Raw genomic sequence first — 25,696 nt, 5'->3', positions numbered from 1 at the left:
CAGTGAGTTGCTCCCAGTTTGGCCTGGTTCTGTGAACTAGTGGCGACTGCGGTGAACCAGTAGCAACGGGTTTAAGAACCCACTACTGATGCAGTCCATCCACATTTCTTGAGTCCTTGGCCATCAGGGCCCAGATGCATGGCTATCCTCAGCACTAAGTTACTTTACCACATATGATGTGTCCATACCATATAAGTCTTATTTCTTACAGTTTTGCTATAATAGACATGACTCCCAATCAGCATTGAATATTGTCATTCATATTGTGGTTGGATCACAATAATACTGGATTTTCATCATGTGTAGAGCCTGATCTTGCCAGCACTCAGATCCATAGAGGGTGATTGGGTGCACTACCATTCTGTAAATCTTTGGCTTGAAGTCTAGAAGCATCTGACAATCACACAGGAATCCAGTCACCTGGCGCCACTTCATCCAGGGGGGGATAGATATGGGTATATGGAAAGCTATCACCATTGCTGCATATGAGAAAGACGAGGTACTTGAATGAATCTACTTTCTTCAGGTTTTTTTACCAATGCTGATGGCTCCATTGGTTTGGGAGACATATTGTATAGTTCCATCTTCTTCATGTTCAATCAAACATTCAAATTCATCAAACTGTTCACAATAACTTATTGTATTATTCTGCAGTCAGTGTGGACAGCTTGATTTTCATTTATTAGCCAGTCAGGAGATCAGAAGATGTAAGAAAAATGAATGATTCTGGAGAATCTTTCTCCCCAGTAATCCAACCTGCAAATTAGTACACTTGCTTTATAATGGTGCTATTGGGGAGAAATTTTCTTTTTCCCTTTTTTTTTCAAAACAAAGAAAAAACATAGTCAAAGGAAGAGTTTTTGCAATCAGGCTGCTCCCTAAAATCAAGATGACTCTATTTCAAGTACCCCCTTCTTCTAGTTAATAAAATAGCTTTCACAGCTACATCCTGCTCTTTAGGCATCCATAGAACCCTTTACACCCTTGAATATATTTTTCAACCAGTCTCAAACTGCTCTCTCACTGAACTATTTTCCGGTATTTGAAAAGGGCTCCAATTCATCCTCTGAAGCTTCAAAAAGTCACAGAGCAACTGTTAAAAGCAGAGGTCTTCAAACATGGCAACTTTAAGACTTGTGGACTTCAACTCCCAGAATTCTCCAGCCAGCCATGCTGGTTGGAGAATCCTGGGAATTGAAGTCCACAAGTCTTAAAGTTGCAAAGTTTGGGGACCCCTGGTTAAAAGGGATGAGGCTGACATTTTTATTTTTTACATTGATATATATGGAAGGTGATGAAAGGTAACCCAAACTGTCAGCTTCCATTAACCTTGTTTTGGGGGGTTGATAATACAAAATGGGATATTGAAACATCCAATTTCAAACTTAGAAAAAATCCCAAATGGTCTGAAGTTGACTTGAAAAAATGGGTGTAAATGGGTATCCCAAACCAGCGTTAAAAATGGCAATGGGACAGGGGCCTCTACTTGGCTTATGACTGCAAAAAGAATGAAAAATACACAAACAAATGTGTACAATTTGTCATTTTGGCTCAGAACGTCAGCATGCAATCTCAAAGTGTGATAGAAGGTGCATAGTCTGGAGTTTTGTGTCACTGATACAGCAACAATTATCACAATATCTTTTTTAAAATAAATGCCTTAGGAAAGCATTTATCGACAGACCACTTAAATCTTATATAAATGTTGTTACCTGCTGCAAGTTCTTCTTCTTATTTTTTTTATTATTAATGTTGTATGCTGCTCCTCTCCGGAGACCCAGGGCAGCTCACAACATATATACATATTTATTTGATTTATATAGCTACTAATTTCAGATGTGATTTTAGACAGCTTAGCATTTTATATCTTTGTTCATTTTTTTAATCATGTTATTTTGTATCACTTTTAATTATTATACAATTATATGAATGATGTTTAAGAGTCATTATTTTAAACCAACATTTCCAAGAAACACATTCCTTGGGCATGAATCTAGTCTGATTTAAAACCTTAGTGATGCAGTAAAGTTGCCTATATGATTCCTGATGAGGCAATGAGTTCATCTTAATTTCTAGGTTGAATGTTTTACCACTGTATCTATGCATTAAAACTAACATACAGATTTTTAATAGTATATGCAGTTTTGGAATGGCTTTTTTATTAATAGTTGTACGCATTTAATATGTTATACCACTTAACATTTTAAAAAAATCTTTTATTTCAACATATAAATTACACAGATATATATGGAAAAGGTAAATTGGGTAAATTCTCATAAAAATACAAATTTAGAGAGTAATTTCTAAACTTTAACATTCTATATACATTTTCACAGATTCTTAGGATTTTGAAGCATATTATAAATTGGGCTGCTGAATGAGTAGACAAAAATATTTGATTTACATTTGACATTCACAATTTTAGAAACAAAATCCTGAAAATTCAATAACAGGCTCAGTTCGTGATAATGTACATAAGACATTCTGCATGAATAAATTCCTTCATATTATTTTCTAGTTCTTTGCTTATTATTAATTGTTAATAAATTAAATTTCTCTCTAAATTGTCCTTCAATAGCTGAATAAAGATCAAAAAGGTGATTAGGGATTATATTTTTAAAATGGCAAAGGAAAACTATCTACAATAGTATGTTACTTGAAGACATTTTATATAGGCCAAATATTATAGCAAGGGGATTATACAGCAGAAGGAAGTAGAAAAGTTTAAATTCCTACATACCGGTAGTTAGATTTCTGCTTCCATTGAGTACAACAAAATCTTTCTTAACACTTCAAAACACTGTTCAGGAAAGAATATTGATTCCTTCTGCACTGTCTTTTAATACTTAACTTATTAATAGAGTTAACATACTAAATAAATTGCAAGACAAGATGGCTGGCACAATAATTAGTGTGGTGATTAGGGTTAGCATGTGCTCCATCTAGGTAATTTGGAAAGAATCTGGGATAAATTGGGCACTCCCAACTTGTAATGATTATCTGCACATAACACCTTATGAAACTCAAATCTTGGAATTGCACTGCAGTTGCTAAAGGCAGCTACACAATTCAGTGTTAACAAATGGCTGGCTGGTGCTATGTGGGTGCAAAAGGGCTGAAGCACTTTCAAATTTCCTTTCTAATCCAAAGCTCGCAACATAAATCATCATAACTGTAATTATTATCATTGAAAGATCACAAAATGGATATGATTACAAAGGTGTCAATCTGCTCATATTAACCTATTGAGTTTGGTTTTTATTCTGGCTGACGTATCTTTTCAGCATGGGTATATAGTATGTGTAACGTTTAAGTACATATTTATTTATTTATTTATTTATTTGTCTGTTTCTTTGTTAGATTTGTTTGTTGCCCATCTTGTTTCAAAGGAGCTCTGGGTGGCTTACAGCATTAAAAACATTTCTAAAGCAATAAAAACAGAATTTCAATCAGAGATATAAAAGTATAGTTAAAAGATGGGAAGGGGAGAACAGGATGGGGAAGAGGGATTGCCTCTTAATTCATCAATCACCTCCATTGTGATGCTGCCCCTTTGGGATCCCAAGCTATCCACCAGATCCAGATCTTTAGGCTCTTGTGGAATATCAAAAGGGTGGGAGCCAATTGAACCTCAGGGGCAGGAGGCACAGCACAGAAGATGCTTCTCACGGACCCTATTGTTATGGTTAGCTCTGGCCCAGCTCCTGCCCCAAGGATTGAGACATCCACATGTCGCAGGCCTGTTTTGCTCCCGGTAGAATCTCATGATGAAGGCTCCTCTGACCAAGAAGACAGGAGTGACAGGGAGGAGGGGAGTGTGGCAGACAGCTCAGAAGGAGATCAATTATCTAGCTCCTCCTTGAATTCGGAACAAGAGTCAATGATACAGCCACGCATGTGGAGAGCGATGCATAGGCAGCAACAACTGAGAGATTATTATCAAAGAAAATGAGGCCACCTGTGGTTGGGTGGGGCTGTGGTAGTGAGGCTGCTATAAAGAGCAGCCTGTGGGTTTGGCCATTGTGGAGGTTTATCTGATCGTTGTGTTTCGTGACTGCCTTGCTGACTTTGACCTTTGTGTACTGATTTTCCCCCGCTTTGAAACTAAACCAGAGCAAAGTGTGTTTCACTTTGTGAAAGAAGAAGGACTGTGAATTGCCTCACACTGCAAGCTAAGTATCACAAAACTGATAAGGGACTTGTACAAATTACCAGTTTGTTTGGAGACAAGTGCTCTTTGCTGTACAAAAAGAGTGCTTAGTTTATTTGAATTTTCGGTATAAAGAACATTGTTTTGAATTTTCAAACGTGTGTGTGTGTCTGAAATTTGTATCTGTGAATTTTCGGGAGGATTCTGCCAGAGAGCTCAACAGAACACCTATCAGCCAAAATTCCATGACTGATGGGTCCTGCAGCATGCATGCTATGCCAGCATAGGTAGGATGGGCCAATCTCAATGGGATGAGACATTTTTTCAAATAATCTGGACCCTCGCTATGCAGTGTAATAACCCACACCTTGAATTGCATTGTAGTCACTGTAGTTCGTGGAGCAGTGGTGAACTATGGGCCACCCTAGGGCCCCAAGAACTGCCTGTGCTGCCGTATTCTGCACAAGTTGAAGCTTCTGAATGCTCTTCAAGCATTGCCCCATGTAGAGGACATTGAGTAGCCCAAACATTGAAATGGCTTTCAAAATTTAGTTATATTTTCCCTAATCAGTGAGTCTAAAAAGATATTTAAAAGGCCCCACAAGCATGTTTCAGGGGCTTTTGGAATAAAGAAAGCTATACAACCGCAAATACCTTTTTCTGCAGAAAACAAACTACATTGTAGATAATAACTGTTTGCATTATTGCACAATATTTTGTGATGAGGATCATGTTTTATTTTATTCTTTGTTTTTAAACAAGGGTCCTGCTTTATATCATAAGACTTTAAGAAACGCATTGCAGAGGAATACAGAAATGTTCAACTCTTTCAGGGATGAAAAGTTGAAGACATTTAAAATGTAGAAAAAAGCAAAAGTCACAAACAATTACTATTTTTAAAGGTCTTCTGAGAGTCACAAAATGAAGCCTGGGACCTTTATATAATTTGGCTTAGCTATAATTGTGAATTGGGTCCATGTGAGAAAATAGGAACATGAAGGCCTCTTTCTTATTCAGTTTAGTAGAAATCTATACGTTTAGAAACCAAATGGCACTCCACCTTCAGGCAATATGCACACATACCGAACACTCAAGAGGCAACATTTCAGCATTCCTAAGGATTGCTGCATTAGTGAGGATTCTGACTGTGTGCCAATAATATTTTCTTCTCTTCTTGCTCCTACATGCCATTAAGCAACTTGAAATCTTCTCCTAGAGAGAGATGGATTTTTCTGGAATGACCTGGCATGGAACTGTGACCCTGTAAGAAAGGAAAAAAGAATCTGGCAATAGAGACTTAAGTAGATACAGTCCACTGCACCCAGAAGATATAACCCTGGCTATTTTTCAGAAGCTTACTTTCTAGTGTTAGTTGTGTGCTGCAGAGGTGGCTAATTTAAACCAGGAAAGATGCCCAAGTTCTGTAACTCTCCTTAATTCTGTCACCAAGAAGTGTATTCCAGGTGGTACTTGTTTACTGATCACTCATTCAGTGAACCTTCCACTATACTAAACAAAAAATATTTATTTTCTTTCTTTCTTTCTTTCTTTCTTTCTTTTTCTTTCTTTCTTTCTTTCTTTCTTTCTTTCTTTCTTTCTTTCTTTATTTTGTCCAATATATATATATATATGACGGTCTTGGTATATTCGGGTTTCTTCCCGTGTAGGATTTGGAAATTTCTGGCGACGTTTCGACGAGGTCTCACTCGTCATCTTCAGGCTGGTGTTTCTGTCCTTGTTCTCAGGCGAACACTGGAGAACAAGGACAGAAACACCAGCCTGAAGATGACGAGTGAGACCTCGTCAAAATGTCGCCAGAAATTTCCAAATCCTACACGGGAAGAAACCCGAATATACCAAGACCGTCATACCTGTACCCGTGAAAATCTACGAAAACATATATATATATATATATATATATATATATATATATATATATATATATATATATATATATATATATATATATACACACACACACACACACACACACACACACACACACACACACATAGTAAAATACATGATGAAGGTTATAGAGGAGATACTCATAGTAAAATATATCTATGAAAGAATAGAAAAGAAGATATAATAATAGAACATATCAATGAAAGAATAGAAAAGAAGATATAATAATAGAACATATCAATGAAAGAATAGAAGAAGAGATATAGGAATAGAAGAAAGGTATAGGAGATATGGGAGAGCAATAGGACAGGGGATGGAAGGCACTCTAGTGCACTTGTACTATGTATAACTGGTCCTCATGCACATAGCTTTCTCAGCAACGCCAGAGTTAGGATTGTTTATTCAGGTGCTTGGCAACCACATTGCATTTACAACAGTTGCAGCATTTTGCAGTCACCTAATCACAATTAGCAACATTCCCTGCCAGCTTCCCCTAAGCAAAGTCTACAAGCAAAGTTGCCAATCACTTCTTCACCTTCCTGCACACTGAATTGTGCCTTCCTTTCCTCAGCCTCCCTGTGCTGACATGCAGCTGCATCCTCCTTCCCTGAACTGCTGCATCACAAAACCTGCTCAAATCCAACCTGAGGTGGGCCTCCCAGGGTTTCCCCATCCCCTACAAACCCCCATATTCCTTACCTGTGAATCTTCCCACTTAAAGACGTGCACATAGGAAAACCTGTACATTTTTCTGCTGCTTTTGCCCTACTTTCCCTGTTTATATTTCTAGGGAGGGAAGGAGTATTTTGCCTGCTAGCACAGCTTCTTATAGGTGCTGCTGGCTCTATTACAGTGCCAATTTCTCATTACTAATTCCTCCTACAGCCCTTCTCTATCTCCTATCTAGATGGATAAGATCTCAGGTATGGAAATGCAATGGGAAAGCCCACATGGATTTGCTTTGCAGGTTGAAGTAGATCAGCATGGTCGATGTTATTATACACTGTTCAAAAAAAATAAAGGAAATAACACATCCTAGATCTGAATGAATGAAATATTCTTATTGAATACTTTATTCTGTACAAAGTTAAATGTGCTGACAGCATGTGAAAAGTGTTGCTTCCTAAGTGGACAGTTTGATTTCACAGAAATTTGATTTACTTGGAGTTATATTGCATTGTTTAAGTGTTCCCTTTATTTTTTTTGAGCAGTATATTTAGTATGAGCACCATCCAAAGTCACTGTGGTTGGACCAAAGTGTTGTTAAATAAATAAATATAGAAATAGCTAGACCAAATAAAGTGAAGAGAAATGTCATGCACAGGAACATATGAAAATATTTACTTCAATATTGAAAAACAATGGCATCTTTATGTCTTCTCATCTTTCAACACATCATCTAATGAGCCTATGGGAGTTCTGCAATTCACTTATTCTTTTATTTGGAAAATAGTTTTCATTTCATATGCATCTCATTTATTGTGAAGAAAATATTTGGACTAGACTGACATGGTACTAGTTATGTTGCACAGATGGTCAGCTAAGTTTAGAAGATTTTAAAATAGTAATAATTAGTTTGTGTGCAGAAAGAGAAGGAAAAACATTGCTTTTTGTTGCTTTTCTTTGCATATAATCTCTAGGATAATGACATTTTAGTCCAAGAATTGTAGTATACAGAAAAACAGTGTGCCTGGCCTCAGCAACCTACTTCAAGAAAACCAACAGTTTTTCCAGAATGTACATAGCATACCAGTTTCTCTGGGTAGATGAAGTGGCTCTGCAAATACTTCAACTAATAGGTTTAGATAGGATTAAATCCAATACCAAATTACAGCTGGAAGCATATTGGCAACCAAGACAAGATCTGTATCACAGATCTAGTGTGTTCCTGGCACACAGTGTCAGATAATAAGTAATAAGTTATTTAATTGCTGCATTTTATTATTTATTTATTTATTTATTTATGAATTCATTTATTAATATTAATTTATTTTTTTAGATTTCTATGCCGCCCTTTTTTTTGTACCTGTTCAGCATTCTTTTTCCTCTCCTCTGAGTCAATCATCAAAATATTTCCTTCCTCTCAAGTGCAACATTTCTGGCTAAATTTATCAAGGAAGTAGTATCCCTGTAATTTCCAACATATCTGAAACAGGCTGACAATTTTACTCAGGCTTTTGGGCAGCATATGAAACCAGGATTGCTTTGACCATTTTAGAAGATGATCCACACAAGAACTGAATGTGAATTACAGAAACATTCTTGTACTGGACTGCCTAATAGGGCTGGTCTTTCAGCCTATTCTATCTACTGTATTTACCATCAGAGTTCTTAGTCTCCTGTGTTCTCTTCCTGCTGTTCAATATCTACCTGACATCATTGATAGATGTTATATGAATTCCTTAAGAATGCAAAGGCCAGGTTGTTCAGTTCCTCTCAGAAGTTTAACTTCAAGGAAACAACTAATTCTTAGCCAATTGTTAAATTCAATAGTGGTGGACAAAGTAAACAAGCTGTAATTATGTCCAGAGTCTATTGACAGTTGTTCATTACCTCAGCTCTTGGATTAATTTCAGCTTGTTGTGAATGGTATTGTACTGTCTCTCAAAAAAGCAGGTTGACTCCTTGACTCTGTACTCTCTCTCCAGACAGACATTCCCAACACCAGTGGTGGCTATATAATTAGATCTAATGTGTCAACTGCAACTGAGCCAGATAGACCCCCCACAGCAATTGTCTGTATCTTAGTTACATCAACTTTATATAAAGTAATGTATTCAATGATGGACTATTATTGAAATGCATCCAAAAACTTCATGTGCTGCCAGTTAGGTGGATAAGCAGTGAATAATACTCAAAGACCATGTTGAAAAATGGTGCGTGGTTGAGCACCATTTTTTCCAATTTAATAATCTTGGCTTTGGCCTTAATGAATTTTGAACTTCACTTTCTAAAGGACCACTTATCTCAATATGAACCACCCTAAGGTCAGCAGGAGACGTTCTCTTCAATTCACCTTTGCTTTCTAAAGTCTCTTTGTTGGACATGTAGAAAGGGCTCCCTCCTGTATTGGCTGTTTTCCTTCCTCAAAGGTTTTCACTCTTTCAACTTTAAGAAAAAGAGTCCACGTCTTCCTTTTTTTGACCTATCTTTGCAATCTGACCTCTCTTAATTTTTTACAATCTTAATCAAATCTTAAATAGTTCTTTAGTTGTACCTTACTTTTTTAAAGGAAGTTCCCTCTGGGTACAATGGTTAGATATTAAGGAAATGAAAGTCAAGATCAAGCTTGAAAAGAAAATGCAAAAGTAGATTTTCTGCTGCAACTTTTTAATATCATGCAGCATTTATAATTTGCATTTAACTTAAAGGTAAAATAAAAATATTCCTTAATTTACTCTTTTCTCCAAAAAATGCCAGCATATTAAATATAATAATTTTGAAATCATTCCTATAATCCTAAAACATATAGTCCTATAGTCACTTACTATTCTTAATAAAACAGGTCTTACCTGTTACTACCCCTTGGCCTGTCCACAACTGATTAGCAAGATCCATAGAAGTTAGTGACCTTTTCAGAGGTGTATCTGACTGAAAAAGATATACGTGCTTTAAATTAGTAATATGCTTTGCTTCTTTTGATAATTACATATTAGTTTAGAAACAAGGAGATCTAAGATCTAGTCCTTCCTTAGTCACAGAGCCTATCATTCACTCACAGACCCAGTTAGTATCTGGCTCTGTGATAAGACAACAGATAAACAAGCCCCCTATTTCCTCATGCTTTAATAACTTTATTGTAAGAACAGGACTTGGGGAGCTCTGGTCACAGTCATTCATGTCCTGATATGGATTACTATAGCATATACTAGTGCACCTAGGACTGCCCTTGTAGAGTGTCTGGAAGCTTCAGTTGGTGCAGAATGTAATGGAAGGGCAGTTATGTGCTCCCCAGAAGAGCACACATTATACTACTGCTTTGCAAGCTTGACTGCCACTGAATACAATTATGGTTTATCATAAAGCATGATCAACTTCAAGTCATGTTACCAATAAACAATCTAGCTTATTAATATACAGTAATACCTCATCTTACGAACTTAATTGGTTCCGGGAAAGGTGAAAGGTTCGTAAGATGAAACAATGTTTCCCATAGGAATCAATGGAAAAGCCAATAATGCGTGCAAGCCCATTAGGAGAATCCAAAATATTAAGGCTTAAAAAAAAAAAGCAGTGGCCAGACAAAGCTGAGGCAAACAGAGTGGGGGGAGGGAGTCCCAACGAAGCAAGGTGAAAAGAGCCTCTCTTGAGCTCCATGAGTCTTTCCCTCCCGTTTTTGCCCACCTCACTCTCCTCATCTCCCCCACACCTTTCTCCTCCCTTGAGCTCCACGAGTCTTTCCCTCCCGTTTTTGCCCACCTCACTCTGCTCATCTCCCCCACACCTTTCTCCTCCCTTGAGCTCCACGAGTCTTTCCCTCCCGTTTTTGCCCACCTTACTCTGCTCATCTCCTGCACACCTTTCTCCTCCCTTGAGCTCCATGAGTCTTTTCTTCCTGTTTTTGTCCCCCCCCCTACTCTGCCCAGCAGAGCGCCCCTTTTTGCGATCCTGGGATTCCATTCCTGGGATTTCCCTACAGCATTGCAAAAACGTGGAAGTCAGGAGGTGGGGTTTCCCATGGAGGGGAGCCTCAGGGGATCCCAGGCAAAAACCTGCGCTTGGCTTGCAACGAAAGTCCGGAGGCGGGGCATCTCAGTGGCAGCAGCAGGTTCATAAGGTGAAAAAAGTTCGTAAGAAGAGGGGGGGAAATTCCGAACCCTGGGTTCATATCTCGAAAAGTTCGTATGATGAGGGGTTCGTATCACGAGGTACCACTGTACATTGTGAACTAGAGTGTTCCCTCGATCTTTGCAGGCCCAAACTTCGCGAATAGCCTATACCACGGTTTTTCAAAAAACATTAATTAAAAAATACTTTGAGGGGTTTTTTTCTATACCACGGTTTTTCCCGCCCGATGATGTCATATTGTTAATAAATAATTATGTTTATAAATATCAGGATCACCAAGTGTCTTATTCAATGGTGAGTACCAGTAATAATGGTGAGTAAATGGTTGTTAAGGGAATGGGAAATGGTAATTTAGGGGTTTAAAGTGTTAAGGAATGGCTTGTGATACTGGTCATAGCCAAAAATGGTGAATTTATTTCCTCATCTCTATTTTGCGTAAATTCGACTTTCGCGGGCGGTCTCGGAACGCATCCCCCACGAAAATCGAGGGAACACTGTATTTATAGACTGCAATTACTGGTTAATACACGAGGACAAATTAAGATTAGGAGATAATTAAATGAGTAACTGACAAGTTCCAGACATATCTACGAGAATAAAAGGAGATGAAACACACATTTGTTATCTTGTACATACAACTTTGTTTTTTGTTTTGTTTTTTGTGAGGGGTTATCATTGTGCCTTCAAGTCAGTGTTGACTCCTGGCAATTGCCCGGACAAGTCCCTGTAGTTTTCTTGGTAAGGTTTTAGAAGTGATTTGCATTGTCTGTTTCCTGGGACTAAGAGAGAATGACAGGTCCAAGGTCATGAACTTGGCTTTGTGCCTAAAATGAGGCTAGAAGTCGCAGTCTCCCAGTTTCTAGCCTGATGCCTTAATTGCCAAATTGACTTTCATCCCATGTTTACAAACGTTCAAACCTACCCGGAATGTATGAGTTGTGTTGGGCCTTGAAAACTGATCTATTAGGACAGTTCGCTCTCTATGAGGTCGCCGTTCCAGACCGTGAGGTACTGCACTGGATATTCTGCTGTGAAGATGTTTTCCTCTATGCTGAAAATGGAAAGACGAAAGAAGCAACCAGTTATTGAATAGAAAAAAATTAAAATGTTATCAGCAGTTGAAGTAAATACAATTATTGTGCCCGGGCTGTGACCAAGGATGGGTTCCAGTTATCTTCGACACTGTTTTGCATATCAACATTTTGTGCATGCTCCACCCTTGTGCAATTTCACTTCTGCGCATGCTCAGAAGGTGGATTTAACCCAAAATACAGCTGAGGAGCTGCTCAGCTATGCTTTGGGAGAAAAGGTCAGTATTAACCCGATCGTGGGCAGGTGGGCTTTTTTCAAAGCAAAGAACAATGCGAAGCCATCCAACACAGGAAAATTCAGCGAAAAATTCAACAAAAAAAAGATGGCAGCATGCATGGACCAGCACCGACAGAACCGGATACGTGACACCAATATTACATCACCACCGCTAACGGTTGGGGCGATCTGGTCCAAACTGGGAGGAACCCATCCCTGGCTGTGACATTATGTAACATCAGTATATCTCTTTCCTTGAAAGCTTAAGGAATAACATGTCTGTACAGGTAGTCTTCAACATGGTCACAACTGGGAGCAGAAATTGCACTGCTAAGCAAGGTGATTCTTAAATGAGTTATGACAGTTGTTAAGTGAATCATGCAGTTGTTAAGCAAACCAGCTTCTCCCATTGACTTTGCTTGTTGGAAGACAGCTGGAAAGGTCACAAATGGTCATCACACAGGGATGGGCTGATGCCCGGATGTGGGGGAACGCAGTGGGGTAGCGAAAATGGAGCTCCACCCCAGAGCACCCAATTTGCACTGAAAGATGTTGAAAGAAAACGCAGAGCTCCACACCCACAGTGTGATAGTAAAAATATTGGTAGCCCTTCACTGTCATCACATGACCCCAGGACAGTGCAACACATTGGCAAGCATCTGAATTCAATTATGGGGATGCTGATACAGTTGTAAATGTGAGGGTCAGTTGTTATTTTTTTCACTGCAGTTGTAACTTTGGTCGCTAAATGAATGACTATTAGTCGAGGATCTCCAATATAATATTCTGATAGATTCTATACTGCTCAAAAAAATAAAGGGAACACTCAAATAACATCTCCTAGATCAAAGTTGAATGTGCACAACAGCATGTGAAATTGATTGTCAATCAGTGTTGCTTCCTAAGTGGACAGTTTGATTTCACAGAAATTTGATTTACTTTGTTGCTTAAGTGTTCCCTTTATTTTTTTGAGCAGTGTATGTATGGTATCCATTCCTGCAATACTATCTTGCACCAGGGCTCAAATAATTCTGAAAGCTAATGCAGTGTATATAGTCATCTAACACTGCTGATTGATGAGTAAAACTCCAAAGAGAGGATTTGAACTTCATAGAATAAAGTCTGGCTATGTATATTCTAATGAAGCTGCTTATGGATGGTCAATGTAACTGCTTTTCAATTAACTTTGTATTGCCTCTTCACAAGTGACTAATTTCTTAAACAGCTTCTGAGCATCTAGGCAAGCAGTTCTAACATTACCTACTTAGACTTTTTCAAAGGAATTTAAGATGAAGCTAACATGTTTTAACATGAACAGCAAAAACTTTAATTGCATAGGGGCCCACTGAAGACTAGAAAAGATGACTGTGTTTAAAGAATTCTATAAATGGGAAAGACTCCTCACTGTTTTAATGAGAACATTAACATAGGAATTTTTTGGCCAATGGAATAGTGCTGTAAATACAGTTAAAATGCAGCTATTTAGAGCTGAATAATCTATCCAGTTTTACCAGCCTTTGCTAACAGGAAAATCTTCAATGCACTTTTAGCTGCAGCTCCAAGTCTCATCCTTTATATCTTCTCTATCATAAAGTCAGACTGGAAAAAGAACTTTCCCATGGGCTAGAGAAGACCAGCCCTGTGTGATCTTATTGGTCTCTGGGAGGTAGGCCATGGGGGGGAGGGGCTTCTGGGGAGGGGCTAAACATCTTTGTCCATCTGTCTGGGAGTAGTTTGACTTGGTGACACCTGATGAAGTGGACAAGGCCATTGGAGCTGTGAATTCCGCCACCTGTCTACTGGATCCATGTCCCTCTTGGTTGGTTTCGGCCAGTCAAGAGGTCACATGGAGCTGGGTCCAGGAGATTGTCAATGCCTCCTTGGGGAGGGGGTCCTTTCCGACTCCTTATAAGGAGGCACTTGTGCGCCCCCTCCTCAAGAAGCCTTCCCTGGACCCAGCCGTGCTTAATAACTACCATCCAATCTCCAACCTTCCCTTTATGGGGAACGTTGTTGAGAATGTGGTGGCGCTCCAACTCCAGCGGTCCTTGGAAGAAGCCAATTATCTAGGTCCTCAGCAGTCTGGATTCAGGCCCGGCTACAGCACGGAAACTGCTTTGGTCGCGTTGACCACACACTCCTTGTCTTTCGTAAATTACTCGAGACCCATCTATACCACCAGGCATGGGGCAGTTGAGACACCTTTACCCCAGGCTTTTTTTATATTTATGTTTGGGTATGTATATGTTGTTTGCTTTTTAAAATATGATAGGGTTTTATGTGCTTTTTAATATTGGATTTGTTTTTGCTGGAATATTGTTTTTATTACTGTTGTGAGCCACCCCGAGTCTTCGGAGAGGGGCGGCATACAAATCTAATAAATTGAATTGAATTGAATTGAATTCTCTGTGGCTGCCCCGGCTCTATGGAACCAGCTCCCCCCATGATGTCCATACTGCTCCCACCCTACTGGCTTTCCAAAAGGCTGCAAAGACCTGGCTTTGTTGGCAGGCCTGGGGACCGTGAACAGAAGCCTTTGCGCATGGGCAGGGAGTTATTTGTCAGCTGCTTTCAAGGAGTAGTGACTGGAGGACCAGTTCAGTGGCTTGGCCAGCTAGCTATCACTGCTGGTTTGGTGAGCGGGGGCAAATTTCCACCACCAGTATTGGCAAACTGGTCTGAACTGGCAGCAACCCACCACTGGTCTTAATTTTTTTGTAACTTTCTTGATTTTAAATCTTGTTTACTTTTTGTTTATTTCACATTTTTTAAGTTCTTAAAATTATGGTTAATTTTTATTTTGTTCCTAAACAAAGATAGGTTCACCACAGGTGACTTTTTAAACTTGTCATTCTAAAGACTTCTAATACTTTAAAATATTTAAATTTATTTATTTGTTTGTTTGTTTGTTTGATTTTTTTATGCCGCCCTTCTCCTTAGACTCAGGGCGGCTTACAACATGTTAGCAATAGCACTTTTTAACAGAGCCAGCCTATTGCCCCCACAATCCGGGTCCTCATTTTACCCACCTCGGAAGGATGGAAGGCTGAGTCAACCTTGAGCCGGTGATGAGATTTGAACCGCTGACCTTCAGATCTACAGTCAGCTTCAGTGGCCTGCAGTACAGCACTCTACCTGCTGCGCCACCCCGGCTCAATAACCAGTTTCCAAAGTAATTAGACGTATAATTAGCATACTTAGTATCCTTTTAAAAAGTCTGCTGCAATTGCGGATTTAATGATTGATCTCCTTGTCTCCTGGCGCTCACACTGTCTTGCAGTCTCCTCATGAGGAGCAGCCATCCAAGCACATGTGAGAGATTTCCCATCATCTCCTTCATCAAAAAGTCCGGTCTACTCACTGTTTTTTTAGTCTTTGCAGCAGTCACGAATGGAGATGTGCTCAGGCAAAACATACTTGCTATATATAGATCTATTATAAAATAGTTCTAATATAAAATATTTATATACCTGAATAATTTATATAACAGACATACGTTTTACCCTCATATCAATCCTATTAGGCACAGAGGTGTAGGAGGTTAGCACCCACCTCTCTCCTAGGAAAATGAGATATTTTAAAAAATATTAAAAGGACATATTTCTCCTAAAAGGGAGGCAGAAACTCACCCCCCCCCACACACACACACACCTTTGTCAATGGGCAATTTAGGCCTGGAAGTGTGACAACCAATCAGGATACTAGCTCAAATTCAAAGCCCAACAAAGAGTATTAATATCCTTCTCTCTCCCTCCCTCCCTCCCCCCTCTTCCTCTCTCTCTCTCTCTCCCCCATGTGCTTTTTTGCCCAGGACCTCAAACCATGTGGTCCTGTCCATCATTAAAAACCATCTTTCCAATCAGCAACTATGTTTCCAGTGTCTTTCTCCCCACTTTTTTAACAGAGGAAAAGTTTCATAGCTGAAAGAAAATTGAATGTGTGGGTGGATGTATACATGTTGGGATTATGCAAATATTTGATTAAAATTTTTATTGGCAACTTTATCCAATATCTGGCCACACTGTATTTTGATTAAGTTGAGGTTTTCTTTGATGTTCACAACCTAGATTCTTTAGAGATAGGCAGATATGAAAACAAGTATTCAATCATTCACGGCACAAATAATGTAGATGTCTTACAAAGCTTAAGCGTAGTCCAGGGACTGAAAGGTATTGATCAATGGTGTCTGAATTAATGGGTGGCAACTTGTTCCGGACAGCAGGTGTAAATGGAGATGGCAAACGATCTAAGGCAGTATATCTGTAGGAAAACAGCACGAACATAGGAATTAAGTCTTATTTCAGTTCCCTAAACTGAATATGAAATCCAGCATAGTGATCTCGTTTGCTGTGTTGCACTGAAATAATAATAATAATAATAATAATAATAATAATAATAATAATAACAACAACAACAACAATAATAATAATAATAATAAACTGCTACAAGAGTGCTTCTTAACCCAGTATGGTGAATAAATAACAGTTCATATTAAGTCAATCTTGATATTAAATCAATCCAATAGTGACTTTCAAAAGCAACACTTCTGAAAATTCTGGATATTATAGTCCTAGCACATTTGGAGGGGCCAAACTGGGAAGACAGAATCTCTTTGAAGCACAAGACATCCACTGAAAAGTACACAATCTTAATAATGCATACCTTCCCGCTTAAAAATCTGGATCTTATTACTTTAATTCCTCATACCTATTTAGTTCCTCATAGAGGATTCTTTCATTACTTACTATTCTTCATATATCTACTTTGTGCTACAAGTACAAAAAGAGAGAGATCTGCATGAGCCAAATTTACTGCAGTGCAGTGCAATGAGTAAATTTTGCAGGCTCGGTTAAATTGTTTAGATTAATTTGTTTCTAGGTCACAATGAGTCTTATTTTCATAGCTTGGAGGATAAAATAACATCTTCAGACTATAAAAAGGTAAAGGTTCTCTTGCACATATGTGCTAGTCATTCTGGACTCTAGGGGGCGATGCTCATTTCCGTTTCAAAGCTGAAGAGCCAGTGCTGTCCAAAGATGTCTTTGTGGTCATATGGCCAGCATGACTAAAGGAGCCGGAATGGCACAGCAGGTAGAGTGCTGTACTGCAGGCCACTGAAGCTGACTGTAGATCTGCAGGTCAGCGGTTCAGATCTCATCACCGGCTCAAGGTTGACTCAGCCTTCCATCCTTCCGAGGTGGGTAAAGTGAGGACCCGGATTGTGGGGGCAATATGCTGGCTCTGTTTTAAAAAGTGCTATTGCTAACATGTTGTAAACCGCCCTGAGTCTAAGGAGAAGGGTGGCATAAAATTGAATAAATAAAATAAAAAAATAAAGGTGCGCAGAATGCTGTTACCTTCTCAGCAAAGGTGGTCTCTATTTTTCTACTTGCATTTTTTACGTGCTTTCAAACTGCTAGGTGGGCAGAAGCTGGAACAAGTAACGGGAGCTGACCGCGTTATGAAGCACTAGGGATTTGAACCATTGAACTGCTGTCCGTTTGATCGACAAGCTCAGCATCTTAGACACTGAGCCATCACATCCTAATTTATACTCTTCTAAATGCAGTGTTTGTATCACACAATCATCAAATTATTTCTCAGGGCTTCCTAATTCTATCATCTGAACTCAAAATGGCCAATAAAGGAGAAAAGAATAGAAATAAAATCATACAATTTTGTTCCTCGCAGGACCTCATCACTGTAAACATTGGGAGTCTTTAAGCGTAGTTGGTCTTGTGCTATTGAAGGTAACCTACGATGGCCCACTGTTTTCTTAGAGGATCCAGGCAACACTCGAGGTAGAGATGAGACATTGCTATCAGTCATTCGCCCCAATCGATTCTTTGCTGAATTAATTCTAGAACCCACACCTTGTGACTTATCTTCTTGTTCATGCCTGAAAAAGACAGTTTCAACCAAACATCACTCCTCTTATATAAAATTAAAGTCTTCAGCAACCTGAAACTGAATAATAAGTGGATCAGCATTCCCCAATTAAAAAAAATGCATAAATTTCAAGTCTGATGAATGCTTCTGGTATCAGAGATAAGAAACTCACAAGTGCCTTTCTCTGAGAGTAAAATGTTATAATAAATTGAGTAAAGAACAATATGTTATTCTTTCATGGTAACCAAAATAAAGTTTGAAGTAACTGTATCTATCACCATGCATATTTTTAATCCCAAATTACTTTCTTCCACCTTCCCAAAATGTAACTAAATTGTACAATAAAAAGACTATTATCAGGATTTTGAAGTTTGATTTAGCTGTTGGCTTTAACTATAAACTATGTTTCTGTACAGTAGATAGATTCAGACTAAGTGGATTAGGTAAACAGTAGTCTATAAATTTATAAATTGTGTCTGCTTTGCTAAAGGGGAAGACTTATTAATTTGGAAGTATCTTAATCAGTATGCAACTAGGGGGAGCAATTTATGTACATATGCATGTATGTATGTCTGTTTTATTTTTCATTTTATGCATTCTTTTTTGTGTAGTCTTTAATTGTGTTTTGTTGTTATATATTTTATTTTTTTGAAGTTTCTACTTTTATATTTTGAATACAAATAAAATTGATGATCTATTTCAATCAGGTATGTCATTTATTTTATCATTTATAAACCTGGCCTAACATCCTAATAAACGTTAAGTATCTAACAAAAATAAATAAGGCCAGAAATAAATAGACAAATGTAGTCTATACAAAAGTGTGATTTTATAAAGAGATCTTTGTAAAACATACTTTTCAATGAAGCTTGAATGTCTCTGTTGTAGTGGTTTAGCTTGAATTGTCATGACACCATTTAAATTGCTATGTGAACTGCTGGAGAAACGGTGGGCCTAAAAAAACAACACAAACAAACACAGATATTATTCAGATGTCGTTCAATGTCAGAATATAATTATTCCCTTAAATAGTCTTAATATTATAAAGAAGAAGAGGCAACTCTTGGCCTCTCCAGAACAGAGCATAGGGATATTATTGTACAGTTTATTTTTAGTCTTATTTCCCCCCAAAATGTTAGAAGCAACCATCAGCCACTAGATATCTGCTGCCTTCTGCATTAAATTAATTATATGCGGAGCGGCCTGTTGAGTTTTTTAAAATTCTAAAGAAAGCATGTATGACTCTGTTCTGAACTGAATCTACAGGGCATAAAAATGGGAAATACAAAACTTGTTTAGAATCATCTTTCCTGTAACAGTCCCATGCAATGTACATTGACTCAGGTGAATAAAATGTTTCATGTAACAGTTAAGAAATATTCAAGATTTTGGGACCAATTTTGTTCAGTATGATCTTTATGAACTCCAGCATAGGGCAGACATGTTTTTATTTATATTTTAAATGTAGTAATGTGAATCTTATTGCCTTGTTCCAAAAAAATGCCATTGGGCTTTTAGTTCTTATAGTTTTTAAAACTTATTTTAGTATTTGTTACTTTCTGAGTATGTCACAGAACAAATGTGATAATTAAATTACTTAAAACATAATTATTGCATATGTTGTGCTGCATACTTACAAAATGATGTAATTCTGTAAGTATGAAATTAAATGCAACTTATGAATTAAATAAATATTTAGTTTATTGTTATCTCTCTTGCATGGCTTATTCATACATGCACATATTTTGAGACTTAGACATTTTGATAAAATTACGCTGGTATGTTGTAATATTTTTCTTTTATTATAATATTGCAACCTACCATGTTGCTCAAAGGTCAAAAGAGAGAGAGAGGACAAGGAAGGAAGGAAGGAAGGAAGGAAGGAAGGAAGGAAGGAAGGAAGGAAGGAAGGAAGGAAGGAAGGAAGGAGGGAAGGAAAAGAAAGGACAGAAAAATTATCCCAGGCTTAAGCACCTAAGAACCCTGGAGACAGACGGAACAGAGAGAACATTCAACTAAATACATGAAGGATAGATTGTACATTCTTAGCATGAATTGTTTTCATATTTTGGTGAAAATATATTATTTTACCTGGGATTGTCCAGAGTGCAGACCAAACGACATGGAATGAACCTCTGACCCTCTGGATGGAGGAACACTTGATATATCTATCATAGCACGGGAGGGTGGAATATGTGACAACCTGTTTCCAGTAACTTTTGATTTCTCCGTATGCTTGTCATTTTCTAGATCATTATTACATAAAAATAGTAAATATACATACATAAATCAAACAATATCATAATGTTTTAGTTTGCTTCAACTTTGGAAGCAATGCATTATTAATCGTTAGTAATAATCTGTCACTTTCTCTACTCAGCTGTCAGAATTATACAATGCTGCCTTCAAGGAGGTGTTGTCATTCCGTCTGAGGCCCCTCAGGGAATGGCTGATCCTCTGCCAGCTTCCTCCTCAGAGGGGGAGGATGAGGAACAGGAGGTTCAGGCAGACCGGGAGGAGGAATCTCAGGCTGAGGGAGAAGGAGGACAGCCAGAGTCCCCTGAGAGGGAGCTCTCCCCAGCAAGCAGCCTGGATTCCTTAGATGAAAATGCACAAGCAATAATCGATCCCTGGCAGAGAAGAGCAACACAACGAAGGGGACAATTAGTACTTTCAGCACTAAAGAGGCAACAGCTGGGTTTGGGTGTGGTGCTCTCTGGAAAGGCTGAAAAGGCAGACCCACCCTTCCTGGCTTGTGGAGTATTATCTTTGGGAGTCCTGGGACCTGGCTGTGATCTTTGGCGTCTTGGAATTCTGGTTTGTGACTTTGAATACTGAAACCTTGGGGGGGAAAGGTGTGGGTCTTATTCTCTACAGTGGTGGGTGTGCCAGCAAGAAGTCTGCTGTATTGTCTGGCCATCAGGACTCTGCTGTGAAGTCTCATAGTCTGCCTGTTGGGAAGAACAGGTTTTTCTCTGTGTTTATTTTTCAAACTATAAAGTGCTTTTGCTTTTACCAGCGTGTCTGGCTGCTTTTTCCAGTTGGTGTTGAAGTCTGGGGGCACCCAGACAGAACAGGAGGTAGTTGCTTTTTCTGGGGGAATGGACAGGAAACTGAAGCTCTTCTGTCAACAGCACACCAATATTCTATGACTTTCATGGCTCAGGTCTGGGACAGTTGTTTTGGTTTTGTTCAGATAGAGAAGCTGTTACAAGCATGGAGGAGTTCAGATTTAAAGGAAATCCTAATATTCTAGTGGTTTGGAGGAGCTATTATAATTACAATTTATTTATTTGATTATTTATTTTAAACAATTATATAGTCACCATTTAAAATTTAAAAGCCAACTTCTAATCAAATATGAAAATCATAATAAAACTATAAAACTAAATACAGTACATGAAAATATTAAAACCAACTAAAATTTGGCACCAAGTCATATATACTCGCTTGGGAGGGGGGGGGGGAATCAGGTCTTCTAAGTTTGATGAAAGACCAGGAGAATTGAGGCCTGCTCAACTTTAAAAGGGAAGAGTGTTCCATAGGATAAGGTCTGCCACAGAAAAGGAATATTGTTGACTGCTTTGGAACAATTTATTTTCACCTAAATGGGCATTTTTATCTCAGCCTAGTAGATCCCTAGGGGAGAGCTTAAAGACAGTTGGCCCAATAGCTCCTGAATAAGTTCTAAATCCTTTAGGATTACAAAGCCAAATATCCTTCCTTTGCAAGCCTAAAGAATTTCTTTCACAGACTTGAAAGCAAGCATACAGTAAGATGACAATCCCAATTAATAGGCCCGTGATGGCAAACCTATGGCTTGTATGCCACAGGTGGAACGCTGATCCATATCTGAGGATTGTTTTAATACAGCACACATGTGTTTTCACCCTGCCAGAGACTCAAGAAAGCCTCCTGAGCCTGGGTAGAGGAAAAAATGGGCCTTCCGGAAGTTCCGGAAGTTCCGGAAGTCTGGAAACAGGTCTGTTTCCGGCCTCTGGAGGGCCTTCAGACCCCAGTCAGTTTTTGCCCTCCTGGTGACTGAAGCAAAGCCTCCTGAGCCAGGGAAAGGTGAAAAATTCACCCTCCACCCCGCCATAGTGCAGGCAGCCAACTAGGCCATACCAACCATGACCACGCCCACCCAGCAATGGGATAGCAAACATGGATCTGGCCGAGGCTCTCAAAGTGACAAAGCAACTGTTTTTTGCCATTGCCATTACCTCTTCTACACATCCAGAGGAGCTATTTTAACAGTTTGTTACCAAGGACCTATTAAAATGGAAGGGGAAACTTCATTGCCTTCTGTGGCATGTCTGATATATACCTGCAAACAGGATTGTTCATCTTTATTGCAATTTTGGGTTTCTTGGTTGTAACATATCCTAGTTTTTATTTATTTATTTTGTCAAGCATCTATAAGATTACAGTAAAAGTATAAACATGTATATACAATACAGGGGAACTTTAGGACAGGGACAGTAGACATGTTGGTGTGTTTTTGCACGCCCCTTACAAACCTCTTAGACTCTGTCCCTGTCCTAATATTTCCATGCACTCAAAACTATTTCATGTACACATGTTTATACTTTTACTGTAAACTTATATATGCTTGACTGACTGACTGACTGACTGAATAAATGAAAGAATGAATGAATGAATAAATAAATAAATAAATAAATGGTAGAATCTGTTACAACCAAGAAATAATAAATGTTATTAAATTAAATATTAATATTTATTAAATAATTAATTATTTAAATTAAATAGTAACTGCTATGGATAACTTTCATTCATCCAGCCTAAAGATATGGACAAAATTTTTGGTAAGATAAAATCAATCCAGTCATACAGTACTTGACTCTGGAATGGGACAATTTGGCATGGCCAACTTGACACAGCCAACTCACTGTGGTCATTTCTGTCACCATTTCTTTCACCATCTCACCACAGTCAACTCACCCAGCCAACTCACCATAGAACAATTCCATGCTGGATAAATCAGTGCAATGAATGTTATCTGCCACTGTTTGTTCCACATTATTTCCACTTATAAAAATAGAAATAACTCAAAGAACAGTGTCATAAAACATTTATTGCATTGAGTTATCCTACATGGAATTATCTGTGACAAGTTGCCTCACAGTGAATTGACCATGGTATGATGACCACAGCACATTGGACACAGCAAGAATAGAAGTTGGCCATGGCAGCAAGTTGGCCATGGTGAGATGGCCACTGCAAGTTGTCCTAAATCCTCTTGACTCTTGTCCCTTCTGCCTGATTAAGTAAACAATGTATAATGGTTCAACCTGTCTTTAAAATGTTCTACTTACCTATAATAGATGATTCCCAGTATTTTCTTACTAATTCTTCCAGTATTTTAATTACATTTTTCCAGATTTGATCAAATACTTCAGCAGTCACAGCTTCTTTGATGCAGGAATTGGGAGAAACAGGAGGTATACCACGTTTAATCTGTTTTTGAGCAATTTGAGCATTCCTTTGCTCTAAACCTTCATCATCACTAATAAAAGAAGAAAATTAACATTTTATTACTAAACATTATTAATTATTAATAACAACCTGGTAAATTTAATCCAAGTCCCTTTTGACTGTACATAGGAAACATTATTCTCACAATTTTCTTTCCTCTGAGATTCTAAAATTGTCAAATTTAGTAAATAAATATATATCATATTTTTCGGATATAAGACACACCTTTTTCCTCCCTAAAAGAAGCTAATAATTTGGGTGCGTCTTATACTCTGAATGTAGCTTTTTTTTTTCCAGCCCTAACTATCTGCTAACGATCTTCCGAGCTCTTATCTTGCAGGGTCTTCCATTGCTTCTCTCTGTAAAGAATGTTTTCCCATTCTAATTGGAAAATTTTAATTCTAATCCTTTCCAGGGTTTTTTCATTGCTCTAACTTGCTCCGAATGTTTCTTTCCAGCCTTAACCAGGTGCTAACAATGTTCCCGGCTCTTACTGGCTTGCAAGCTCTTTCATTGTTACTCTCTGCAAAGAATGTTTCCCAAGTCTTAGTCTTTGCAGGGTTTTTTCTATTGATCTATTTTCTCTAAATGTTTTTTTCCAGGTGCTAATGATGTTCCTAGCTCTTACTGACTTGCAAGCTCTTTCATTGTTACTTTCTCTGAATAAAGTTTTTTAAAGCCCTAACCAGGGGATAAAATAATGTGCTGGCTAAGGACGCTAGCCAGAGGAATACCTGGTAAGCAGATTCTTTTCCCTATTTTTCTCCCCAGAAACTAAGGTGTGTCTTATACTCCGGTGCATTTTATACTCAGAAAAATATGGTATTTCTTTTCAGGAAAAACTCCTAAATATATACTGAGGAAATAGTGCAATATTAATAACACAGAATGATTAGTAGGCCTTTGAACTATGGTGCTAGAGAAAACTCTTGCGAGTCACTTGGACTGCAAGGCAATCAAATTGGTCAGTCCTATAGGAGATCAACCTGACTGCTCTTTAGAAGGCCAGATCCTGAATATATAACTCAAATACTTGAGCCACCTGATGAGAAGGAAGGAATCACCGGAGAAGAGCTTAATGCTGGGAACAACTGAGGGCAAAAGAAGAAAGGGATGACAGACAATGGGGTGGCTGGATGGAGTCACTGAAGCAGTTGGCATGATCTTAAATGGACTCCGGGTGATGGTAGAGGACAGAAAGACCATGGGGTTGTGATGGGTTGGACACCACTTCGCGACTATAACTAAGGATTAGCATTTTATATATTTCCTATATTCTCAGCAATTTTCAAGACAAATTATTTTATAGTAAAGGTTTCTGACAAATGTATTTCATGTTCTTTTGCCTAATTGACCAATTCCAATAAAACTAGGAAATGCATGCATGATTGACCTGAAATTCTTCAACAATTTAATTGCTTAGGCATCAAACAAAAGTGATTGGTAGAGCTTTTTAACATTGCTTTGCTTGTGGAAACAATCTATTGAGAGAATAAGCTTTTAATTTTTGCTTACTTGATCTTAAATGACAAATTACATTTGCTTGTTTTTAACCATATGTGTTTAAATGAGCTAATATTATTATGAAGAAAAAGCAGGTGAAGGTTTCATTTTGAAAACAGTTTCAGTCTAGAACAGGGCTGTCAAACTCCCAGCCTATGGGCTGGATGCGTCATGTGCTGGACACACCCACACCCAGTTTAGCAAAGGAGGGAAAAGTTCCAATATGTCACATGATACCGCCATGATAACCTGGTTTGTCACTCCTAATCTAGAACATGTTATCAATCTCAATCATTGACATTCACTGATTTAAAGACAAAATAATTTTGCCTGCAATTTTTCCAAAGATGCTGCTCAGAGATACAAGCAAAGATAATTCAAGTATATGTGGATGATTTCATAAAAAGTCTGATTTTTCTTTAGTTATATTTTTTCAAATGAAAGCAATTAAAATTGAACATTTACATTTCTTTCTTGTCAAATGCAAGATATTCTTCCATTTTTCCTTCTGCATCATAAATTTCTTCTTCTAAGAATGAATATCCAGGTGAATCAGGTAAAGAAATATCTGACAATTTGGAGCTGAATGATTTGTGAACTGGAAAAGCTGCAGGTACCAATTTTGATCCTGAGATGCATAACCTAAATTTTGAT

General features: G+C 38.2%; 1 protein-coding gene across 2 annotated transcripts in view; it reads right to left on the bottom strand.

Annotated features, from left to right (window-relative positions):
• Window positions 1-2,195: 2,195 nt before the first annotated feature.
• FAM149A (family with sequence similarity 149 member A) overlaps window positions 2,196-25,696 on the bottom strand; it is a 62,901-nt gene continuing 39,400 nt past the window's right edge. For both annotated transcript variants that reach the window (XM_070757579.1, XM_070757580.1), the window contains exons 6-14: window positions 25,508-25,684; window positions 23,380-23,570; window positions 20,135-20,289; window positions 18,900-18,997; window positions 17,829-18,053; window positions 16,294-16,414; window positions 11,769-11,897; window positions 9,571-9,649; window positions 2,196-5,411 (exon numbers count right to left, since the gene is read on the bottom strand). In XM_070757579.1, coding sequence (XP_070613680.1) covers window positions 5,341-5,411; window positions 9,571-9,649; window positions 11,769-11,897; window positions 16,294-16,414; window positions 17,829-18,053; window positions 18,900-18,997; window positions 20,135-20,289; window positions 23,380-23,570; window positions 25,508-25,684 — 1,246 coding nt within the window. In that variant the 3' untranslated portion in view covers window positions 2,196-5,340. The remainder of the gene's footprint in view (window positions 5,412-9,570; window positions 9,650-11,768; window positions 11,898-16,293; window positions 16,415-17,828; window positions 18,054-18,899; window positions 18,998-20,134; window positions 20,290-23,379; window positions 23,571-25,507; window positions 25,685-25,696) is intronic.

The sequence above is a fragment of the Erythrolamprus reginae genome, chromosome 7 (genome assembly GCF_031021105.1).
Source record: "Erythrolamprus reginae isolate rEryReg1 chromosome 7, rEryReg1.hap1, whole genome shotgun sequence".
Taxonomy (NCBI): Eukaryota; Metazoa; Chordata; class Lepidosauria; order Squamata; family Dipsadidae; genus Erythrolamprus; species Erythrolamprus reginae.
The sequence above is the reverse complement of the archived record's forward strand: the minus strand, read 5'-3'. Positions and strand labels throughout refer to the sequence as shown.